Source organism: Myxocyprinus asiaticus, chromosome 7 (genome assembly GCF_019703515.2).
Source record: "Myxocyprinus asiaticus isolate MX2 ecotype Aquarium Trade chromosome 7, UBuf_Myxa_2, whole genome shotgun sequence".
In the NCBI taxonomy this organism is placed as follows: Eukaryota; Metazoa; Chordata; class Actinopteri; order Cypriniformes; family Catostomidae; genus Myxocyprinus; species Myxocyprinus asiaticus.
In genome coordinates this window covers 34,252,618-34,274,899 of record NC_059350.1, presented here as the reverse complement: position 1 = coordinate 34,274,899, position 22,282 = coordinate 34,252,618, and the positions used below count along the sequence as shown (strand labels likewise).

At 42.8% G+C, this 22,282-nt stretch overlaps 1 protein-coding gene across 5 annotated transcripts in view; it reads left to right on the top strand.

The window, feature by feature from the left end:
- Positions 1-22,282, top strand: part of pax5 (paired box 5) — a 76,991-nt gene that overhangs the window by 22,989 nt on the left and 31,720 nt on the right. For 4 of the 5 annotated variants that reach the window (XR_007897685.1, XM_051702371.1, XM_051702372.1 and 1 more), the window contains exons 5-6: positions 3,249-3,374; positions 13,040-13,221. Coding sequence is in view for 4 of the 5 variants with exons in the window: in XM_051702371.1 (XP_051558331.1) it covers positions 3,249-3,374; positions 13,040-13,221 (308 nt within the window). In the remaining variant the exon portion in view is untranslated. The remainder of the gene's footprint in view (positions 1-3,248; positions 3,375-13,039; positions 13,222-22,282) is intronic. The other variant, XM_051702373.1, reaches the window with a different exon arrangement.

Below are 22,282 nucleotides of genomic sequence, written 5' to 3'. Positions count from 1 at the left end.
TGACGCAGCACTGAGAGACACAAGGCAAAACAGAAATGGAACAAAGCCACATACTCTCACAAAACACAAACACCTGAATGGCACGAGTGCATATCGCCAGGACAATAAGGCAACACGCGCTCATGTCAACCGACAGACAAGACAAGAGAATGCATGGCAGTGTCAACAAAGCAATGCCATGCACTCTCACACTAGAAAAAGCCTGAGCGTACATCGCGAAGCAAACACCATACGATGCACACAACAGGCGACAAAATGAGACAAGACACCTGTGCGAGAGTTCGGCCACAAATAAATCTGGCATCTAAGACATAAGTGACCGAACCGCAGCACAACGTGAAGACGGATCACGACCCGGACGCGTAGCGCAAAGTGAGCGCAACGCAAAGTACGCCCGAGGTCACGAGAGACAGACACAAACAATTGTGTGCATGCCGCCAAGATGACATAAGAGCAATGCACTCACTCTAATAAAAGACAAGACATGGGGCATGAGTGTCCAGATCCCGACATCAGAACTGAAATCAGACCAGACAGGAGAGTCAGAATCCATACACCATGCTCTGAACATGAAACACAAGACCAACTGTAGAGTGCACGGCAGGGAAACCACAACCTGAAGCCGTGCGCTCACACAGAGACAAAAAAATGAAACACAAGCAGAGACAAAAAACAAAACACCACACAGACACAGACCAGGGATGTGAATCCAGGTAGGGAGCAGGGTCCGGAGGCTGGGGAGAAGACTTGAGGAAGTGAGCGAGGGAGAAGAGGAGGATGGCAAGGAAAGGAAGGATAGCAGACTGGGCTTTGGCGTCCGCTTGGCAGGGGTCTGACTGGATAGGGTCAGCCGCGGTGGTGGGTGCAGAGTAGGGGTCAGGCTTTGCGGCGGCTGCTGGACAGGGGTCAAGAAGGAAGGCAGCCATTATTGTGGCAGGGCAATGGCCGCTGGGAGGGGGTCCAACAGAGTGGCGGCCACTGGGGACTGGACAGATTAGACAGAGGCTGCTAGAAAAAGGTCAGGGTGGGTGGTGGCCTCCATGACCAGGGAGCACTTGCAGCAGCAGGGGAATGGCCTCTGTGGCCGTGAGCGCTGACAGGGATGGGAGAATGGCCTCCATGGCCGTGGACGCTGATAGCGGCGAGGGCATGGCCTCCGTGGCTGTGAGCGCTGGAAGCGACTGGGGAATGGCCTCTGTGACCGTGAGCACTGGCAGCGACTGGGGAACAGCCTCCGTGGCCATGAGCACTGGCAGCGACTGGGGAGCAGGGGCCCTTCTCCTCCTACTCCTCTTCCGGATGGTCAGAAGCACTGTTACGGGAACGGTTGCCGCCTCCTGGCGGTCAGCAGTGGGCTCTGGTATACCAGATCTCAAAAAGGCCAAAAAAATCTCACCAAGACCCAACAGAAAAGGATGTTTTGAGAAAAGTCTCATCATAGCACCACCTGTGGGGCTCCTGGACCAACTCTTCAGCATAGATGCCAAAGCCGTGCCCTTTCTGGGAAATCTTACCCAAGGAGGTACCACGAGAGACACCCTCCTTCTGGCCAGGAGCTCTGTGAAGAAAAATGCCCATACCTCCTCTGCTAGGTCCAAATATGCCAGTTTGTAATGTCATGGTTTGTTGAGGCAGGACCCAAATGCAGAGTGCAAACAAAGAGTTTTTATTAATACAAAAAATAAACAAAACCAAACACAAACTACCCCGTAGGGGAAAACACAGTCCAGGGCGGCAAGCACACAGATGGGCTGAAGCAAAAACGAGTAGAACACAAGACCGTCAGGAACCAACAGGATGAGAGAACAAGATGAACTGGCACAGGACAGCGCAAACGAGGAGACTAAAAAGGGAGTGAAATCAACAGGTTAACAGGCAGGGCAGGTGAGACAAATGAACTGATAATAGGCAAACAAGGAGGCGGGGTATGATGCAGGACTGAGAGACACAAGGCAAAACAAAGCCACATGCTCTCACAAAACACAAACACCAGAATGGCACAAGCACATATCGCCAGGACAATAAGGCAACATACGCTCATGCCAACTGACAGACAAGACAAGAAAATGCATGGCAATGCCAACAAAGCAATCCCATGCACTCTCACACTAGACAAAGCCTGAGCGTACATCGTGAAGCAAGCACCATGCGATGCACACAACAGGCGACAAAACGAGACAAGACACCTGTGCAAGAGTTTGGCCGCAAATAAAACCGGCATCTAAGACAGAAGTGACCAAACCCCAGCACAACGTGAAGACGTATCACGACCCAGACAAGCAGCGCAAAGTGAGCACAATGCGAAGCATACCCGAGATCACGACAGACAGACACAAACATTTGACGTGAGTGCATGCCGCCAAGATAACAAGACAAGACATGGAGCATGAGTGTCCAGATCCTGACACCAGAACCGAAACCAGACCAGACAGGAGAGTCAGGATCCAGACACCATGCTCTGAACATGAAACACAAGACATGTTGTGGTTTCCCTGCAGTGCGCTCTTCAGTCAATCTTGTGTTTCATGTTCAGAGCTCACACAGAGACAAAAATGAAACACAACACAGAGGCAAAAAATGAAACAATACACAGACACAAAACCCAGACTAACAAAGTGACAGGATACTGATAGCAACGGTATACTTTTTGCAAACATACAGAAACTGGATAGGCTACTGCAAAACACATCCAGTAGAATGTCATGTTTACATTCTGCATTCATGGTGCTAATGCTAATACTAATGTGCTATACGTGGCCATTATATGCACTAGTTTCCCTTTGTTATTTTTTTGTGATGAAAATATGTAATGGTCTTGGAAAATGTCACTGTGTGAACGATCGTATAGATGTACAGTAGATCGGTTTCCACCAGCTCGGCAACTTTGCAATCCAGTGTGGTCATGTTGACTGATCTTGCCTGAGTGAAGAAAATGTTGCTGTTAAAATAGTTGGAAATAAGAAGATTTTTAACAGCCAGTACTAAGTTTTCCTGAAAGTGTGTACTGGCAAGCTGTTTCGAACCTCTGCATCTCAAAAACACCTTCCTTTTTGGCCAGACTTTCATCAAAATCACACCTGTTCTTTCTCTGATTTCACTAGAAGTATATTGGCTTCTTTAGACAATAGACGGGGTTATGATTTCGGAGGCCTTAAGCAACTGTCCAACCTGGGACCCCCTTTTGCTTTTTTTTTTTTTTTTATCATGTTCTTGGATGGTTTAGGACAAACCTTTCTGTAACTTTCTAGCCTCTACAGTGGCAGTTACCCAGGTGTCTGCAGTAACCAGTGACGCAGCTGGCTCCTCTTACTCTATTAGTGGGATTCTAGGAATTAGCTCACCTACCGATGCAAGCAAGCGGAAGAGAGATGAAGGTAAGTCCATGTGTATATGTCTATGTGTCTGTGAGTGTGCTTTGTTTTGGGGAATTGGAAAAGACTAGGCTTTGATTGTTTCATTCATTTTAGTTTAAACTGTTATTCACACTGTCATACACCACAGAGGGAATTTAAAGGTATTTCACACAAGGCATTTAGAAACTAATGAGACATTCTGTCTCAAAATCAATTACGTCCTGTATTCAACCTCTTCTTTCTTTCATTCCTATGCATACCAGCGCTTCAATGCACATGTACACACTCAAATACACACATGCACACAAAGAGCACAGATGGAAGTTGCTGAACACTGACAGATGCATCAGAGTAGGAATGGGATTGGACACCGCTGGCACGTCTTAGATAAACATCTCTATCCAGGGGAGGCATGGCGTGTGCATGTGGATTTTCATGCTTGTGTGTTTGCATACATGTGTCTATTAAAAAGACATTGCTTGGCAGACCCCCGCAGTACATGAGGGAACTCCAGATGTCACCCACATACACACCCCCACACACAATAGGACTTTTAGAATGCCAGACGTCAACAATAGTCGGTGCTGATAATTTCATTTTTTATGTAGCAATTTTACAAATAATAATATAATAAATAAATGTTTTGACAGGTAATATACGCTTGGATGCCATTAAATAATATCATACAATAAAATGCACATGGAAAAATTAATGAATACAAAATCTAGATGAACAAAACATGGTATAACTTAGTAAGCTGGCTACTGGCTTAGTTTAACACACACATATACACGCACACATCCACATCCACACATCAACATTCATCCAAGCTCCAATTAGTCCGACGTCTGCCACTTTAATTAATGCAACACATCAGATCCAGCAGGGAGGGAGGAGCGACTAAATGAATTTGTGTGTTTAATTGACATGGTGAAACTGCGGGTGGTCAGTGCTATGATATTTTGCAGTATGTGCATGTGTGTGCATGTATGTGCATGCAGTGAGGTGCGCTCTCATGGGTTTGCTGAAGGCATTAAGTTACATGATTGATAGTTGGCAGCGAGTACACTGATTGTAAATGTTAGGATGCACAGGCCTCCTGTTAAGCAGTGTGGTAATGACTGCGATTTGTGTGAGTGTAAGAGAGGAAGAGTTAGAAATTAAATAAAGAGGTATTTTGTGTGCTTCGCTAAATCATGTGTATGCAATACTAGGAATTTATGTCTTTTGAAACGGGAGAGAGAGAGAGAGAGAAAAAAGAGAGAAAATGTGTGTTTAGTGAAGCAGGACGCTATGATTTGCAGCTGCCCACAAGCAGGAAGGGAACTAACAGAGGGTTTGGATGGCTTAGTGTGTATGTGTTTGGGAAAGCCCAGTGCTGACCTTTGACCCAGGGGAAGTGATCTGAAAGAGAGAACTTGACTTGTGGGGCCTCTAGAACAGAGGCATTGTGTCTGCCCATTCTCTCTGAACGGAGGAGAAAAGGAACAGGGGAGGAGTGGAGGAAAGGAGGAATAGAATAATGAAAGACAGGAGGCATGTGGTACTGGGCAAAAAGAGTCGCGACAATGTTCTCTTTGCCTCATAAAATAATAAAAAAGCTTCCTTTAATGTAACAGCTTCAAAAAAGGAAGGAAATCCATGACCTGAATTCGCATTTCAAAATAATACTAAGCTGTAGTTGTTATTCTGTTAAATTTAACAGAATAAACTAGACCTGGGTCTCAATCCAGCCTGTTTTTCGGTCGTTTCAGATTTAGACAGGATGTTTGTATCCATTGTGGGAATCATCTAACCTGGTCTTATTGAATCACATTACTATACTTATGTTTTTGCAAAATGATTTTTATGTGGCTCATTGTACATATTGCCGAAGTTTCCCTAGAGGCGCTACAACAGAGACTTTTATTAGCTTTCACACAAATCATGAGTAAAACCAATTGTGTTTTTCATGTCACATTTGCTTTTTATGACACTATCGGTTAGGTTTAGGTTTAACGGTAAGGGTAGGGAGGTAGGTTTTGTTGATTTAAAACTGGATAAAGCATTGACCTTATAAACCTCATCTGTTTGGGAGAAAATGTAACTCGCTTTTAGCGCCACACAGTGGACATTTAACTTCTGAATGCAATTCGTCCTGATATGTGTGACCATGGTGGACCATGTAATATCATTTTGCAAAAATGTTGCCACAGTTATATAATTTTAATTAGATCAGGCTTGAATCATAAGGACAGATACGACTTCCTCTGCTGTTTAATATTTTTCACTTCTTGTCCAGTTTCATTTCAGTTGTTTTTATCTGTTTATTCGGCGGAATATTCTGAATGGAAGATTTTTAATAAGGTGGATTTGTGAAAGAAAGAGGGGAGAGCAAGAGGGGGACGATAGGGGATAGATGATAACAGTGGGATTTTTTAAAGGTTGGTATCCCTCTTTTCAAAGACTGATACTTTGATATTCCAAGGTTGACACACACACACACACACACACACACACACACCAAGAGTATCATGTGTAAAAGGAATCCACTGAGCAGTTTTCCCTGCTCCCAAAAAACCTTCAACCTCATCCCTGAGAGAAAAAGAGAGAGTGCCAGAGGAAGAGGGAAAGGAGAGAGAGAGAGAGAGAGAGAGAGAGAGAGAGAGAGAGAGAGAGAGAGAGAGAGAGGGTGCACAACAGGGATCTCATTTTTGCTATTGTCTCCGCTTTTGAAGGGAGGAAGAGAAGATGCCTCTCCTCTGTTCTCCTTCTCTGTGTGTATGTGTATGTGTGTGTGTGTGTGTGTGTGTGTGTGTGTGTGTGTGTGTGTGTGTGTGTGTGTGTGTGCGTGTGTGTGTGTGTGTGTGTGTGTATGTGAATAGTGGGGTTAACCCTGAATGCATCTGGGCTGCATTGTGTCTGGTTACAGAGAGTGGTTCCCTATAGCCGGTTCAGAGGCTGAAAGACAAAAGGCTAGAGAAACACCAGCCATCTGAATACCTAAGACCACTGAAACTCTATAAGAGCATGTGTGTGTGTATTTGAGGTTTGAAACTTAACATGGAGAAGGTTGGTTAACTATGGTGCTGCTGTGATGCTGGTATGGTTTGTTTGTTGAAATTTGGTGGAAAATAGCTTTATTGGCGACTTCACTTTCTTCTGTCTCACTTTTGCTCTGATATGGCTGAGTGGGCTTTCAGATCTGTCAAAAATTGCATTTCACACATGGAGGCTGACACTGTAAAATACTATCACTTACAGTACATGCATGACACACACAAACAGTCACAGATATACACACATCTATGTAATAATAACAACAACAAAAAACCCAAAACATTATTTTGACACTTTATGGCTATGTTTTCATGGGTGTAAATACATGACCTTGATTGTCCACACATACTTGCATTGATATGAGTGATCCAGAGGTATATCAATGTATGAACCCCTAGAATAATAGAAAACATCTTGGTTACATAAGTAAACTCGGTTCCCTGAGATGAAGGGAACGAGACATTGTGTGCTAACGCATGTGGGGAAAGTGTCCTTCCACACAACCTAGATGAAACCTCTCTACAAATACGGCAACATTCTGATATTGGCTATGGTGTTTGAGCCCCGCCCTTTTAGGCATGAAGCTGTCCACTATAAAAGCAGGTGCACAAACACTATTCCTCAGAATTTTCTGACTGAGGGACAAGGAGCACATCACTCGCACCTCAGAAGAACTATGAGTCTTGTAGTGCGCCCAGCGTTCGCAATGTCTCATTCCCTTCGTCTCAGGGAACTGAGGTTACGTACATAACCGAGACGTTCCCTTATGACTCAGTACATTTGAAATTGTGGGCTAACACATATGGGGAACAGAATCCCATCACACCACACTACACGACGTAACCTTCCAGAGAGGAAACATGATGCCGCAGTCCCGCGGGATGGCCGTAAGTATGCCGCAAGTAAGTGACCTTCATGTTGGGCCAGGAGGTGAGAACTCAGAATGAATATATGAACTATAGTCATATAGTATGAATTAACCCCTTCACAAACACAGTCGAGAAGGGAGTTTATTTATAATAAAAGTGCTTGTGACTTTATGGTAAATTACAACGGCCTGATGCAGGCAGTTGTGTAAAATGATAGGGAGCCAGTACTTAAGGGGAGGGGCATAAGTATATGTTTGGCAAATGAAAAAGCAAGCGCTCTATACAGAGAGGACTTGTGAAGAGAGAGACGTTACGTCTAGGTTGTAAAACCTTGCGAATGTGTTTTGAGAAGACCATCCTGCTGCAAAACATATGTCTTGTAAAGACACCGTTCATCCATGCCCATGAGGAGGCCATGCCTCTACTTGAGTGTGCTTTAACACCAATTGGGCAGATCACACCCTGCGACTCGTAAGCCAGGGCAATCGCATCAACGATCCAGTTAGAAAGTCTTTGCTTGGAGATGGACATTCCTTTCATGCGTCCTCCACAGCACACAAAGAGCTGATCAGACTGTCTGAACTGGCGGGTGTGCTCAATGTATGGGTGTAGCGCCTGCACAGGGCATAACAAATGCGAGGACTGTTCCTCATCTGAATTAAATGGAGGAGGGAAGAAAGACTGAAGGTGAACCACCTGCGCTCTTAAGAGTGTGGTTAGAACCTTGGGCACATTGCCTTTTCTGGGTTTGACAGTGGCTTTTGAAAGACCGGGGCAAAACTCCAGACACAAATTGTCAATTGATAGTGCATGTAAGTCACCAACGTGTTTTACTGAGGCCAGAGCCAGCAGTAGTGCGGTCTTAATGAAGAGCATGTGCAAATCAACAGAGTCCAAAGGCTCAAAGGGAGGCCCTAAAAGCGCTTTTGGACCAAAGTTAGGTCCCAAGTCGGGACTGTAGGCGGCCGATGTGGATTTAATCGTCTTGCTCCTCTAAGGAACTTTATGATTAAATCATGCTTGCATATAGTAGCACTGGCTTCAGGTGCGTTCAGGTGCAGATATAGTCGCCACATACACTTTGAGCGTTGAAGGAGTGAGTCCTGCATTTAATGAGAATTTCATGTATAGGGCAGTTTACTGGGTCTTTGCCATGTGTAAGACACCAATCAGTGAACATATTCCATTATAGCACATAGAGGTGTCTCGTGGACGGTGCTCTGGCCTGTAAAATGGTGTTCACGACTGACTGCATCAGTTCTGATACGTTTAGCATGCTCCCTTCAGGGGCCACACGTACAGGTTCCACAGCTTGGGCTGGGGATGCCAGATTGTGCCTTGCGTCTGATAGAGGAGATCCCTCCTCAGCAGTATTTCCCATGGCAAGCTGTATAACGTCTCTATCATTTCCGGATACCATGGCTGATTGGGCCATTTCGGCGCAATTAACAGAACTGTTTCCATGTCCACTCGGACTTTGCTGATGACAGAATGAAGGAGGTGCACCGGGGGAAGTGCATACTTGCGTTTGCCAGCCATACGTGGGCCAGCGTGTCATGGAAACATATATATGCCATTACTGTTGTGTTGTCCGAATGAATCAGATTGTGGTGATTCACAATATCAGAATGAAAAGCTCTTAAAGCTATAAAGACAGCCAGTAGCACTAGGCGGTTGACATGTCATGGCCATTTTGTACCTGTTTCCAGGTGTCGAAAGTCGGGCGTCCATTACAAACCGCACCCCAACCTGTGTTGGATGCATTTGTGGTCAGCACATTCTTTCAGAAATCTTGACCCAGCATAACACCCTGTTGGTAGAAGGCTGGTGCTGTCCTTGGTGCTAGAGCAGTCAGACAGTGGCGAGTTTCTGCGACGCACAGGAAAATTTAATTACTTCAGTGGTAATATTTTTTCAGTTTGAACTGAAACAGACACCGAAGATTGTTCTGTACACACTTGTTCATGAGGTGTGCACGCATGAACTGGTAAAAATGGCTTGGGAAAAGTATGATTTTCGCCAGTTTACATTAGACCAGATTTTCCATATGGCAAAGCAGCAAGTCTCTGTGTTCGTTCAGTAGTGCCTCTGTTTGGCTAGTAATAACCAATCGCTGAGGTAATTCAAAACACACACCATTCATTTTTAATGGGGTGAGCAACACCGGCATATCGTATGGTCAGACCACAGATTGTGCTCGATCATTGTAAACACCAGCTCTGACATATCCATGAGGACTTGCCATGCATTCACGCAGCTGGACAGCAGGCTTATTAATTCACATGAAACAAACTCTATCGCGTTCTTTGCCAGAAGATTGTGTATTTCTGCTCATAACACTGGCACATCTTCGGACGGAACCATGGAAAACAGAATACAGTTGAAACAGGGCTGCCGATGTGCAAATTAGATTGTATAACCATGTTCGATCATTTTTAGCACCCAGTCGGAATGCCAGTAAGAGCTCGCCACGCATCCGTGTAACGGGACAGAGGGCTATTTGGTATGTTCATAACATGATATAATGCGCCACTCACCATTGGGAAGTGGTTGCGCATAATGTGAGGTTTTGAAGTGGGAAAGCCCTTTATTGAAAAGTGTAAGCATCTCATGCATGTACAATGAGCAATATAATCTTTTTTCAATCTTTGTAATTCATTACAATATAATACGGCGCTAATAAAATCTATCTATCTAATAAAAGCAGTAAAATGTGTAGATTTTCAAAAGATGCGTTTGAGAAGTCATGGTATCAGTGAAAGTCAATAAAACACAAAGTTGTTGTAGCGCCTCTAGTGTTCATTTATCCTGTAAACTGCAGGGAATTGTACCATGTTTTGCAAAAATGTATATACGTAGAGTCACACTTACACAATGAGCCTGGGTTGCAAACACTAGCCATTCCGTACCTCTAGATATATCAGTAGGGTCCAAAAGTTTGAGATCACATTGAAAATCTGGGTTTTTTAATTTATTTATTTAAAATGTGAAATAAACAGAACATTTTGGGATTTTGAAACATTTAAAATGAAGATGTCAAACAAAGTATTAGTCTCTTGGCCACTATTCAAATGTAAGCAAATTTTTAACATTGACCATGTTGACTCCTTGTACAAAAGTTCAGATTTCCTTGTTTCCACTAAAGCACACAAGATGCTCATTGGAACATTTTCAAATTGTGCTGGGATAACATGGATCATCAGGTTTTGCACAAACTTGTGGAGTATTTACCAGCTAGAGCACATACAACTTTTATACAAATTGTTATACTGTTAATATAAATTGTAATGAAAGTTTTTGTATTAAATTAGGGGGAGAAAATGAACTAATGGTCACTAATGGTCTCAGACGTTTGGACCTCACTGATATTTAACTTTTCTCAAAAACTGCCTTGTTCACACACATTAACACCCATGCACACAAATATAAGCACACAAGCAATCCAGAGCGGTTTATGGTGCTTTTGTACCAAGATATGAGCACAGCCGCAAGCTTTCAGCAGTCTTTTGTGTATATGTGTGTGTGTTTGTGTGTGCAGTCAGTGGACAGTCTTTGAGGAGAGTGGAAAGCAATAAAGCTGCTGAAATGGTGCCATCTCACAGACATGATTGATCAATTGAATTCTATCAGACACACTGACCGCTGGGATTAAGAGGGTCAAAACACTGGAGATCATACACTCTCTGTGTGTTCTCTGCTTGTGTGTGTGTGTGTAAAAGAGAGAGAGAGCATTTAAGATTTGTGGAGGTAAGTCCTACCGTTAAAGTGTATTAGAGACACATGGGAGCTGCATGCCACCAGGGAATCATCGACTAGCATATCTTCATCTTAAATGAATGCAGTAAACTGGATCTGAATTCACATTCAAATGGATCGATTTCTATGTTCAACTGATGGAGGAAAAAAGGAATATTTGGATAGCTGCTTTATCTGCCTGTCATTTTATCCTTACCCCTCCAAATCTCTCTCTCTCTCTCTCTCTCTCTCTCTCTTTCTCTCATCTTGTGGGGATTGCTCTGGCCTCTGACTTTAACTCCCTAGAATAACCTCTCAGAGGCATTTTGAAGAAATGAATTGGCTCTATATCAGGGATTTTCGTTTCTATTCTTCTGTTTTCATCCCTCTCTCTCTCTCTCTCTCTCTCTCTCTCTCTCTCTCTCTCTCTCTCTCTCTCTTTCTCTCGCTGTAATCATTTGAGGGCTGTAGCTTTCTCAGCTTTTATAATTGTCTCTTCAGAAACTCAACAGCCCAGTAATAACTGACTCACACGCTGCCTTAACACTCACTCAGAGAGGAGGACGCAAGTCCAGGAATGTGTGTTTGTGTGTCTGTATGTGTGTTGTGTGCTTGAATCTCTCTGATTTAGTTTCTATAAAGTCAAGTTGTCCACCCATATGATCACGTTCTTAAAACAAATAAAAAAATGTTTTGCTGCATGTAATTATGAATATTAGTCAAAGAGATTCAGAATCCCAAGGCTATGTTGTATCAAAGAGATTTTTTTTTAAGAAAGTTTATTTATAGTTATTGTACAATAAGTTTATAAAAACAAGTTGTTTAAAATGTGCTATAATATTCAGTCTTATTCTTAAATGTCCTCCTTTCTTAATCATTACATTGTACTGTATGTGGGAAGTCCATGTCCATTGACTTATTTTTATTAACAAAGATTTGAGGTTAAAATTTCTATGAATATGTTCATGTAATGTTTCGCTGCTGTGACTGGTCACCATTTGTTTGAATTTTTGTTTTGTTTTTAACCATTTTTAATCAAAGTTTTGCCTTTAGTAGTCCATTTTTAATGTTCTGTGACAATTTTATTTTTAAAAGTACAAATACTCAATGTAATCTCTTAATCAATATGAGGTCATAAAAGCTGCAGCACAATGGTGATAAAATAATAGACTTGATCTTTTTTTATTTTTTTATTTTTTATGCACACTGTTTCAGCCATCTTGGTCCTGTAAATATTTTCTTTTTCATTTTTTCCATAGGTATTCATAAAATCCTTTAAAAAAGAGCTCAATGAACCAAACCAAGCAGCTCTAGGTAACTCACGGCATTAAAAAAGTATTTAAATAATTAGACAAAAAGACAAAGGTACAAGACTGTGTACTTAACGTCTTTCATGAGGGCATTAAACTACAATCCCATGAAGCACTGCGAATGATGTAATCAAATTAAAAACAATGAAAAAATATAAAACTATTGATTTAATGTTGTTGATTATGCGTATAGAAACAATCTAAAATTTTTATTGCAAACATTTTGATATATCCAAATATATAAGTAGTTTGAGAGTGTGGATTGTGTCATTCACAGTATGTCATGTGTGTGGGCGGTCGCTGTAGCGCTTGATTGGTGCGTTTTGTTTGCCACAATTCTCTGATTGGTGGAGCGTTTCATTTCAGGATCATGGGAAGTGTAGTTCTTCACAAGGAATTCCGTTATTAAACATGATTTCTATAACATGAAGTTGGAAAAATTTGGACTGATGACTTCAACAGAATCATATACCATAGATTAAAAACCTTGGAGCTAATGGTAGGTCTCTTTTCATAGGTTTATAAGTTACTGTTAAAAATTAATTCGCCTATGGAAAAAATGAATGGGATTTTCACTTATGGAACCCGACTGCTGCACTCTGAAAATGCTATTTAAAGTCATTTGATGAAGTACAGCATGTCACACTGCAGGAAATTTCGACTTTCCAAAAGTTTTTCATGTCAACTACCCAAGTATTGATTCTTTATGAATGGCATCTGAATTTCTCTCCAGCTTTACAGGATTCTCCCTTGGCGAATGGCCACGCTCACTCAGGGCGGGACTTCCTGCGGAAGCAGATGCGAGGAGAGCTCTTTACACCACAGCAGCTCGAGGTATTGGACCATGTCTTTGATCGACAGCCCTATCCTGACATTTACCCCACCCCTGACATCATCAGCAACAAGCCTGCCCAGGTAAGGGCTGGGGGGTAGGGGTGCGTACCCTGCCATGGTGGTGGTGTGCACCTCCTCTAAAAGCTTATGCTTGCCCCCGCCTGGCTGCCAGTATTGCTTGACCCCTTCCCAACCCTGCTGTTGACCTGTGAACCCCCCAGTGAACCTAAAGCTGACCTTTCACCTTTCTAAGCTTATGCTGGGGCCTTGACCTCGCTGGTGCCGATGTGTCTTCTTTAGAGTTTTTTGCTGAGGTTAAGTTCTATCACTGCATAGAGGTTTAGGGTTAAGTAGCAAACACTTGTCCACTAGTTTGCAAAAGTTACCCACACATGGCATGATTGTTTTTTTGTTTTTTTGTCTAAGTGAGATCATTAGTTACATTACACTACAAAATGAGACAGTTTTAAGCTTTTCAATGTATATTATGTGCATATTCTAGTGAAATACTGGATAGTTAAAGGATAAAGGAGAGTTCGCCCCAAAAATTTAAGTTCTTTCATCATTTACTCACCCTCATGATATTCCAAACTGTATGACTTTCTTTATGACTTTCTGTGGAACACAAAATATGTTATGCAGAATGTCAGTCTCAGTCACCATTCACTTTCATTGTATGTAAAATAGATGCGATGAAAGTGAATGGTGACTGAGGCTGTCAGTCCGTAACACATTCCCTAAAATCTCCTTTGTGTTCCATGGAAGAATCTAAGTAATATGGGTTTGAAAAAATATGAGGGTAAGTAAATAACAGATTAATTATCTGTGGGTGAGCTATCTCTTTAAATTGAACTGTTCTCCAGCAGGGCTTTGCGTTTGCACCACTTGTAAGTGATTGAATCTTTGAACTGTCTCAGTATGGCTAAAAGTTAAACACATAGTGGATGAATACAAGTACAGCTAAATGCATGCACACATGGTCACATGCCACATGAAAACTGATAACAAGTATAGGGAGTCAAGGATGCCACTCAAAAGTCAAATGCAATCACCCCCACATTCAACCGTTCACAAATACAAGGCCAGTGTCAGAGATCTATAGACTTGTCTGAAAGACCCTATAATTCTTCTGTCCATTTTGCCACTGAGTGCTGAGGCTGGCAAGGTCAAAGACTGCTGAGTAGGGCATTAACCTTAGGGTCAGTCCACCTCCCCTGGGTGTATGTGAATCAGGTTTGTTGTGGCACAAATGATCAAACAAATTGAGAACCGGGAATTTTGAGCTGTCTTTTCTTTGTTAGGTAGAAACGATAGTGTGTGTGTGTGTGTGTGTGTGTGTGTGTGTGTGTGTGTGTGTGTGTGTGTGTGTGTGTGTGTGTGTGTGTGTGTGTGTGTGAGAGAGCGAGAGAGAGGTATATGCTAACTGGTCTTGTGTGATTGACTGACAGGTTGTTTCTCGTCCACTGACATCCAACTTGTGAAAGCTTCTGAAGGGAGAGAGAAATAATGGAGAGCTTGATTCTGTTTGAGTGTGTTTGTGTCTCGTAGGGACAGGAGATGAACTTGATATTGCTCTTCTCCCTGCAGCTACTCACTTGATTAGGCTAAAGTCAGTGTTAAATGCCATTTCCAACCCATTTTACTTCCATAAGCTGACATATTACCTAGTGAAACAGGTTATTCAACTAGAAAAAAATGTAGGGCAGGACTTTATTTCATCCATTAGGAATTAATTGAATTGTGACAATAGGCATTGGATTGAAATAGTGTGCTCGGATGACTAAGATTATCCATAAGAAAGTAAATAAGTTTCATTTTAAATTCATGTTGACTTTAAAATAAGGGCTTCATTTCATTAAAACAATCTGAATATACCAGTCGATGGTATGATGATATCATTCTATTAAAAACTTAACCAACTGAAGAACTTAAAAATAGCTGATAACAACAAGTGCAGTTATAGCAAAACAATCAATTCATATTTTTCTCAGGTAATTGCTCTATTCAGCTCCTCCCTTTGTAGAGAGAAAATAAAATTTTCATTGTGCTATTCATTTTACTTGGAAAACATACGTTACTCAAAACATCAACTACTCAAGACATCCTCCCCAATTCGAAAAGTACATTTTTTGAAATTCTCATGACTGCCCACATTTACACCCTACTTCCCATCCAGTCACACTGAGTCAAGAAGGTACTATTATCTCTACACATTAGGGGCTGGATTCACAAAACATTCTTAAGAAGAAAATTCCTCTTAACTGCCATTTTCTTCTTAATTCCTAACTTAAGAAAAAAAGTTTAAAATATTTTGTATCCCCGAAAAAAAGAAAAAGAAAAAGAAAAAAACTTCTTAAGAAAGTTCTTATATTTTTCTTTTCAAAAAAAAAAAAAAAAAAAAAGAAAATATTAAAAATCTTCATAAATAACATCTTAAAGTTCCCAAAGGCAATATTTTTTAAGGAATTTACTGGGTTGTTTAAAATATGACACATTCTATCATGTTGATTCGGAAGTCACTATTTTGAATTAAAATTACAAATTTATTCTAGAAATGTGATTTTACATAAAAATACATTTTTGACTATTTTGTGTTTTCAGTTATTTTAATTTCAGATTTGAAGCCATGTAAATGTTCTCAAGGAATTCAAACTATAAATGTTGTTTTGAAGCTTCTTAATGTGGTGACCAATCATGCTGATCAATTCAAATGGATGCGCTGCATAGTGCTCATTCTCCGCGATCTTTCGAGTCCATAGAACCATAATATTTATATCATTAGAAAGCTGAGACTGTCCTCCGCCACCCTTTCCCATGCTCTAACTTTCCGGTGTGATATAATTATCAAGCTTTCCAAGGATGATTTTTTTTTGCTTGCTGTAATTTTCTTAATAGGCCCTTTCCCACCTATAGTCCTGATATTTTTCCCTTAGTAACTTTCTAGATGAGAACTCTTATTAGGAACGGCACACCCAAGGAGACTTTTCCCCTCTTGCATTCGCACTCACTAAAGTAGCTCCCGTAGTGACATCATCTAGTATCAACCATTTTTCTTGTGACATTTGCACGAGCAATTCAATAGCTATAAGAGCAACAAAAGCAACACAGATGGAGGACGCCAGGATCGAAGTTACACTTTTGTTAGGGCTGTTTTACACAAACTTTGGCTGCATCTGAAAATGTAGGCTACTGCCTAATCAGTTAATGGTTTAATCAACAAAGTTTTTGGATGAATTCTCTTAAGGAAACTGGTCTAAAAAGCCCCTTATAACATCCTACCTCCTTATACAGCCTTCGAAGGCAGCATTTTCCAGTTTTCAGAAGCAACCTTTGTCTTCAGGTTATAGTTTACACTGGTGCCGTGCTGCAGCAGGAGTGAGAGGAGAGAGCCCTTGCCTCGCTACCACACAGCACATGCTGAACTCAGTGGACAACATGTTGAAAATGCAATATAAACCTATTTATTAACATGATCTTTTACCATAAAGGTTTTTATGACTCAACATAAATTACTGTACTGAAATACTCACTCATTGATTTAAAAAAGACATCCTGATGCAAGTTTACCATGCAGTAACAGGTACGCAATACTTCAAACATGAAAACTAGATTTTATGATGGTTTAGAGTACAATAGTGTTCAATTACCTGCTCTCAATAGGTAATTATTATTTATATCCATCATCCCAGGATAAATTTGATGTCATAATCCAGAAATCACTTTATTATCTATATGGTCACAGTACAAACAGTACAGATATGATCTGTACTCAAAGCATCTCCCGATGAAATTACGCAGCAGCTTTGCTCGACTCCTCAATCAAACATACACACATATGTGAAACGGGTTATCCTTATTGAATACTTTGTTGGTTTTATGTTATTTCTGTTAAGGGAATTGTCAAATTAGCACAATCCTCTGATTAGCAGGCTAAGCTACAAGTTTGTTTACAAATGGCGACTGCCGACTCCGAGTTTCTCAATGCTTTGTTCGTCACAGGTTTTTTGACCAATCACAGGCTGCAGTACCTCCCACAGTCCTTCAGTAACCCCAAAAGTACCTACCCCAGAGTAGGAACTAAAAATGTTCCTAAAAACATCTTCAAGGAACTATAGTTCCTCAGGTGCGAAAACGACTAAAAAGTACTAGTCCTGGGGAAAAGTACCTAAAACAGGCTTTAGTCCCTGCAGTGAGAAAGGGCCTAGTGAGAACCTCCAGCTCTTGTCTACTGAAGTTTTTGTTTCTTTTATTTTCCTCCATGACAAATTAAAAGTTGTCAAATGATTAATTCCCCTGTGATGGTTAATGTCGTTAAACTAACACATCTCAAGCACTTTAAATAAAAGAATAAACGATTGTGAGTAGCTTGCAACTTAAAGAGGTTAATAGATAGACAAATTTATCATTACGATTTACCAGTGTTGAAATATTAAATTTGTTGTTTTAGACATGGCAACCTCATGAGCAGCCTATGGTATAATCAAACAATGTCAAACCTTGTCATTTTATTCTTAAGAAGAAAAATTAAGATGTTCTTAAGAAAATATTTGAGAACTTCTTAAGAATTTTTCAAGAATTGCACTTGATCATTCTTACAAACTCTGTATAATTTATACTTAGAACTTTTTTTTGTTTTTTCTTAAGAAAATTTTCATGAATCCGGCCCCAGAAGAACTTATGAAAAGAGTAAAATGAGGGAAAGTCGCCAAACCTTGTGCTGTTCCTGTCTGTGTAACTCTGCATATACTTCGAAATTGCTCTCCCAAGCGGATACATTTGAAAACAAATCTTCACTTTGTAGTGTGGACAGGGAAAATGGAGATATCTGAAAACTATGAGGTATTTATTGTCATGTGATGCAGTCATGTGATCCATTCAACCCAAAACAATCAAGATGGCAGCCCATGTTGTAGAGGATCCCGCTACTCACTTTGATAACGTTGTTAAAGTTAAATGTTACTTTGTACAACTTTCAAATTGCATTCCTTCAAAGGCTACAGGAATTGCATTCTGGCGACAGAACACGAGGACTATTGCATTTCAGACTGTACATAAAACGATGATTTTTCTTATGGAAAATGCTTGAAAACAGCAGTGTGGACGATGATCGTTTTGAAAACGAAAACACCATTTTTAAATCTATCCGGATTAATGTGGACGTAGCCTCAGACTGACCTTTCAGCTCATATTGTTTTGTGAATCAGTCACAATGTCATGTAAGCTTTGCAAAGAGGATGACTGGCAGTGAAAAACGTCATGGTTACTTTCGTAACCTCCGTTCCCTGATGGAGGGAACGAGATGTTGTGTCGATGTAGTGACACTATGGTTCACTCTTGGGAGCCCCAAACACCTCTGATCTTTTTTTTTTAAAGGCCAATGAGAATTGGCGAGTGGAATTTGCATGCCACTCCCCCGGACATGCTGTATAAAAGGAGCTGGTATGCAACCACTCATTCAGGTTTTGTGCTGAGGAGCTGAGATAAGGTCCCGGCCAATTCAGCAGGTAGTTCAGCATTGTGGCAAGGGGGACACAACGTCTCGTTCCCTCCATCAGGGAACGGAGGTTACGAAAGTAACCATGACATTCCCTATCTGTCACTCACTCGACGTTGTGTCGATGTAGTGACACTAGGGGTCCCTATAAAAAACGCCACAACTAACTGAACAGTGTTATGTGAAGTGGCGGTGTGTGACGGGCAGACTGCTGTGTGCCTCGTAGCCAGCACATCAGGCCGTCATGTAACCTCCCCCAATGCGCTTTATGAGTGTCGAACAGTCCTTCAGGAACAAGTCGACTGCCCAACGAATATGTGGACAGGCTAGCTCAGCCGAGGCCTCTTTTCCTTCTCTTTTCTCCCCAAAAAGAGTGGAATTTGTTAACTGACTGGGAGCCCTAAGTGTCTACGTCGAGGGGGGGGGGGGGGGATTGTCACTCCCAAGGGGAAGACACCATGGAGACCACACCCCGCCCAAAAAAGGGTGGGGTATTTTGAGTGGAAATATGTCACATGGTCTTTACCGAGCCTTGTCGGAAGTATGTCATGTGGAGAGGTCCCATGGTAGGTCCTACCCAAAGGGAGAGGAGTTTCTACAAAGCATGGCAACCGGGGGCAGAGGGGCCCCTGCCCAAGGAAGACGCAGTTTACCGACAGGGAAACGATTTTGCAGAAAATATCACATGGGGTTGCCTTCAGTGAACCATTGCATGCAGAGCACCTGCCTCAATACAGGGCCTCATTAGCACACTTACTGAGCCGGCAGCGAGTTTCTCCACAAACTCGACTGCCACAGGGCTAAGGAGGAAAGTCATCCAGGGATCACAGTCTGTGAACACTACTGGGAGTCAAGAGCACACGTGTTCCCCTCAAGGGAGGGGAAAGGCGCTATGCGCAAGCGGTACTCCCGGCCAGTTTTCCCGGAACTTACCTGCTCGTGCCTGCCACTACTCGGGATGAGACCGGCTCAACCCGGAGATTGTAGAACCTTGCAAAGGTGTTGGGTGCTGCCCAGCCCGCTGCTCTGCAGATGTCTGCCAAAGAGGTGCCACTGGCCAGGGCCCAGGAGGCCGCCACACTCCTGGTAGAGTGGGCTCGTAACACTGCAGGGGGTGGCACGTCCTGAGCCTGATATGCCATCGCGATGGCGTCAGTGACCCAGTGGGCGATCCTCTGTTTGGAGACAGCACTTCCTTTCCACTGTCTACCAAAGCAGACAAAGAGCTGCTCTGAGCTTCTAAAGCTCTGCGTGTGATCCAAATAGATGCGTAAAGCTCGCACCGGACACAGCAATGCCAAGGCTGGGTCTGCGTCCTCCTGAGGCAGCGCTTGCAGGTTCACCACCTGATCCCTAAAAGGGGTCATGGGAACCTTGGGCACATAGCCCAGTCGGGGTCTCAAGATCACGTGAGAGTAACCCGGACCGAACTCCAGGCACGATTCGCTGACAGAGAACGCTTGCAGTTCCCCTACCCTTTTGATGGAAGTGAGCGCAGTCAGGAGGGCAGTCTTCAAAGAGAGTGCCTTAAGCTCAGCTGACTCCAAGGGCTCAAAGGGAGCTCCCTGTAGACCCTGAAGGACTACAGAGAGATCCCACGGGGGGACGAGACATGGTCTAGAGGGGTTCAACCTCCTAGCGCCTCTCAGGAACCTGATGATCAAGTCGTGCTTCCCCAAGTACTTACCATCTACTGCATCGTGATGAGCCGAAATAGCGGCTACATACACCTTCAAGGTGAAGGGGTACAGCTGCCCCTCCAACCTCTCCTGCAGGAAGGAAAGCACCGATCTGACTGCTCAGCTTGCAACCCACCTCCTTTCTTGGGTACGATGAAGTAAGGGCTGTAGAACCCTTTCTTCATCTCGGCTGGAGGGACAGGCTCTATTGCGCCCTTTCACAGAAAGGTAGCGATCTCCACACGCAAGGTAGTGGCGTTCTCGCCCTTCACCGAGGTGAAGCAGACACCGCTGAACCTGGCTGGGCGCCTGGTGAACTGAATCGCGTAGCCGAGTTGGACGGTCTGGACCAGCCATCGCGATCGCGAGGGGGACCAAGGGAATGATCATGTCGGACGTACCGGCGGGTGGGGCCTCGCGGTGGGGAGGAGCTCATGGTGCCACGTCGAGGTGATTCAAGCCTCATGGCCATGCTGAGTCCAGGGACATCGAAGCACTTACCTGGCTCCTGCCATCCACCATAAGATTGGCCGAGGGGGGGTTGGAGGAACCTTGTCACCGTAGTCCACCGGAACCAACACTGTGTGGGTGTGTTTGTGCCACAGCTGGGCACACAGGGGCGGGGGAGCGCCATACCAGCAAAAGCGGGATGGTGGACGGTGGTCGTGACGACGGGGGTGCGCACCGGACCTGTGACCCAGGAAATGAGAAAACCACTCTTTTGTCAAACTTCTGGGTACCGCAGCCTCTGGGGCGTGCAGCGACAAAAGATTCTCCTCCCAGCCCTCCACGCTTTCTTACGAATGCAAGCCACGACCGCAACGTTGCCATGGTCATGTTCTTGCAATGAGGACATGATCCATCCACGAACGATGTCTCTGCGTGGGGAGCGCCCAGACACGTAAGACAGCGATCGTGGCCATCGGAAGTGGAGAGATAACGACCGCAACCAGGAATAACAAACAAACGGAAAGGCATCTTTAAAAAGACGCGTCTTTAAAAAGACGTTCGGTGTGCCACTCTTTTAGAAAGAAAATATACTCTATTAGAATATACTCTTTTAATATGTTCTGCCGAAGCGCCCAGGGGCGTTCTCTGCAAACCACAGATGCAGAGGGGGAGAAGCCGCTGAAATGCACCATAAAATCCAGCAGAGAGAGGTGAATGAACTCGCCAGATGAATTCAGCTCAATGAATAGAACCGCTCAGCTCCGAAGAGAAAATCTGAATGAGTGGTTGCATACCAGCTCCTTTTATACCCATATGTCCGGGGGTGTGGCATGCAAATTCCACTGGCCAATTCTCATTGGCCTTTTTAAAAAAAAGATCAGAGGTGTGGGGCTCCCAAGAGTGACCCCTAGTATCACAGATAGGGAACTATATTGAATCAGACAGCAAACCTGCAGCCTTTTAGTAAGCGCTGTTACTTATTTCGCATGCAAAGAGGGCATTTTTAAATACGTCTAAAAATAAATAAAAATAAATAAATAAATAATAAAATAGATAGTGACTGTTTTTGGCACTAAAACTTGACTAAAATTATATTGAAAAAAAAAATATATTAGTGGGGAAAAAGTCAGATATATATATTTTACACCCCCCTTTAATTCCTTATTATTAGTGTTCATGTCATCTTTAATTCTTGACCTTTATCTAGCACTGCAACTTTACTGGCATATTTACTAAGTATGAATAGTGACACATGCGGTTTGCACACAGTTGTGACTGATCTCTTTAGTTATCTTCTCATGTTAAATACTGTGCACTGTCACAACAGTCGCTTTAGTAAGAAAGCATCTGCCAAGAATATAAACATAAAATGTAAATGCATTTCTCTCTTTCTTCTCCAATAAATTTACAGTCAAGGTATATCCATTAGATAGTGATGAAATTTCTTTTTCATCTTTCCTCCTTCCCTCCCTCTCCCTCTCTCAGTCTCTTTTACATTTCTAGCCACATTACCCTTCTT